The sequence below is a fragment of the Lactuca virosa genome, chromosome 4 (assembly GCF_052849685.1).
Source record: "Lactuca virosa cultivar CGN04683 chromosome 4, Lactuca_virosa_CGN04683_v6, whole genome shotgun sequence".
NCBI classification, from domain to species: Eukaryota; Viridiplantae; Streptophyta; class Magnoliopsida; order Asterales; family Asteraceae; genus Lactuca; species Lactuca virosa.
The window spans coordinates 288702230-288704673 of record NC_136429.1 but is presented as its reverse complement, the minus strand read 5'-3'; the positions used below and the strand labels follow the sequence as shown (position 1 = coordinate 288704673).

The 2444-nt window shown below is 34.9% G+C and overlaps 1 protein-coding gene across 2 annotated transcripts; it reads right to left on the bottom strand.

The window, feature by feature from the left end:
* Window positions 1-398: 398 nt before the first annotated feature.
* Window positions 399-2148, bottom strand: LOC145108369 (protein RER1B-like). 2 transcript variants are annotated; one of them, XM_079045388.1, is made up of 4 exons: window positions 1971-2148; window positions 1157-1527; window positions 738-918; window positions 399-637 (listed from the first exon to the last, which is right to left on the bottom strand). In XM_079045388.1, the coding sequence occupies exons 2-4, from the start codon at window positions 1504-1506 to the stop codon at window positions 575-577; spliced, it is 594 nt and encodes a 197-aa protein (XP_078901514.1). In that variant the 5' UTR covers window positions 1507-1527; window positions 1971-2148; the 3' UTR covers window positions 399-574. The 2 variants fall into 2 exon arrangements, with proteins under 2 accessions (XP_078901514.1, XP_078901513.1); XM_079045387.1 differs by having other exon boundaries at window positions 1812-2147.
* Window positions 2149-2444: the final 296 nt, after the last annotated feature.

The window sequence follows — 2444 nt, the reverse complement described above, 5'->3', positions numbered from 1 at the left end:
TTTAAGGAAAGAGTAGAGAGACCATGACTAATATAATGAGATTAGTTGTAAGAAATGATAATTTAAAAACAACTACTCAATTAAGAATAATTTTTGAAAATGAAAAAAAGTAGTACACTCACTTTCTATCGTTGGTAGTTGAAAAGTGGTTGTACCAATCAGATACATACATGTATGAAAAAGTCTCCATAGCATCTCGTACACTTTTTACACAACACTAACACATATAAGAAGGGTATTTACGTCTTTTTACACAAACTATCTTCCACCTTCAGACAAAAACTACAATTTTTTTCCTATTTGATGTTAGTACAATACAAATCAAACAAAGTATTCTGTAACAAACATGACACTATGAGTTGTCAAACAAAAAACAAACCTATGAAATGATACAAATATTGCAAATAAGCCAGCAGACAGTATTATTATTATTAGGAAATCATGTCATCTTAAAAGGGAACAGATTTTTTTGTTTCTAAAGTGTTATAAACGAGGGATACTTTTATAAAAAAAGAAAAAGAAGAAAAAAAAAAGTTACTCCTAATCCTATCTTGAACCCTACTCAACTGCTTCTTCAACCTCGGTGAATGGGTGAACCACCAGCACTACCTCCAGGTGACTTCCTTCCACCGTATTTCTGTTAAAAAAATTAAATATAATTTTTATATTTATATTTAATAAAAAAAAAAAAAACGAGTTAACTAACTTTAAGTCTATGGTAATAATTTGATTATTACCTGTTTCCCAGTGGTAAATGGGACATATTTGTATTTAATCATGTGCATGATTTGGCGTTTCATTGTGAGTGCGAATAAAACGATCCAATAGCAAAGCAGAATTGGCCAGAAAACAGGAACATCAAATAGAGAAAAGAATGTCATCAAGAAAGCTACCATGAAAGCCTTTGTGATTGCATACCTACAATTTTCAAAAAAAAAAAAAAAATCAGCTTCCAACAAGATCTCTATATACATATGAGAATCCAACATTCAAGAAATCGGTTACTTTTATGTGATTGAGAAAACTTTTAACTTATTCTTCCAGCAATCCCTGATCGGCCCACACTGTTGCTGGCATAAGATTCAAAGTTTCAAACCCTTTGACCATTTTTTTTCAAATAACACCACTCCAATTATGTAACTAAAACTAAACTCACCAAAACTTGAACTCTGGAAGACGACGAATGAAAGGCCTAAATTCATCGGATTCTTTTGTGGGAAGTGAGGCTCCATCTAAAACTTCAAGTTCTGGATCAACTTTTGGTGATAGGAATCCGATTAACAGGTTTAAGATGTAAATTCCAAGTCCATAAGAGATGATGTAAAACCCTTCGAGGTAATAGACTCTCAACACGTAAATGGATGCAACACCGAGTGTCCCTAGCCACCTATGAACAGGAAGAGGTGTCGATTTGTCAAGATAAAACTGGAACACTCTTGAGAATTCACTTTTCCATTTTGCTACTGGTGCCATTGGGGAGGTGGAATCAGCCCCTAATCCTTCCATGGAGAACAAACTTTGATCTTTCTGTACTCGGAATCCAAAACATAAGAGATAATCAGCAAGAACAATAGTTATGAAGATGAATCCAATTACTTATCAAACTCGATGAATCTGTCAAATTAAGCAGTGAGATGATAATTTTACAGGACCATTAAAATGTAAAACGACGTACTCCAATTCTGGAAACTAGATTGAAATTCTTAAAACCGGCATTAACAGAATTAGGTCAACGAAAATGGTTGTGTTAAGATAGTGTTAATAATTTGTTGATCATATATGGAAAGCGAATCAAACAAAAAATTGTTTACCCCTTTGCAGATGTTATCAAGCGATAGAAGAGGTCGAATCCTAAGTATTGAAAGATAAGCACGTGAAGGGTGAATCGATCATGAAAATAGGTGAAGTGAGAGTTTAAGAGCTCAAACAACCCAGGGGAAATCGTTGTTTTAGGGTTCTTAGCGTTGTACCTGATACGATAATTATCCAGAATTGTAAAACCGAATGGAATTGCACCCAATTTGCTTGGTGTTATTGGGATTTTGGAATTGGACCATGTAATTTGGTATTGTATGTTCCGGTTGTTGCAACAACCCGACCCGAAAGATAAGTCGATGTGATAAGGATATTTCATTAAAAAGCTTGAAATAATTTCAAAATATCGATGAGTTTTATCACTTGAAATATATAGGCCACTTCGTTACCCCTCCACCGCTTCATCCACCGCATCTCAAGTGTGGTCGTCACAAAAAGAAAAAAGAAAAAAGAAGAAATAAAGAAGGATACAACGCTAGAGAGATGGTGCCACACTCCATCCTTTTACCATACTTTTTTACCACACCCAAGGGATGGTATTAAATGGAAAGAAGAGAGAGATAGAGAGATAGAGGAAGACAGAGAGAGAAAGGGAACGCTCCCGATTCTTGCCACACTCCCCAAACCGC

Excerpts from the sequence above, each read along its gene's own strand:
- LOC145108369 (XM_079045388.1), bottom strand. The coding sequence starts at position 1,506 with ATGGAAGGATTAGGGGCTGATTCCACCTCCCCAATGGCACCAGTAGCA. Across the intron at positions 919-1,156 it reads CTTCCAGAGTTCAAGTTTTG|GTATGCAATCACAAAGGCTT; the intron begins GTGAGTTTAGTT and ends TGAAAATTGTAG. Across the intron at positions 638-737 it reads CATTTACCACTGGGAAACAG|AAATACGGTGGAAGGAAGTC; the intron begins GTAATAATCAAA and ends TTTTTTTAACAG.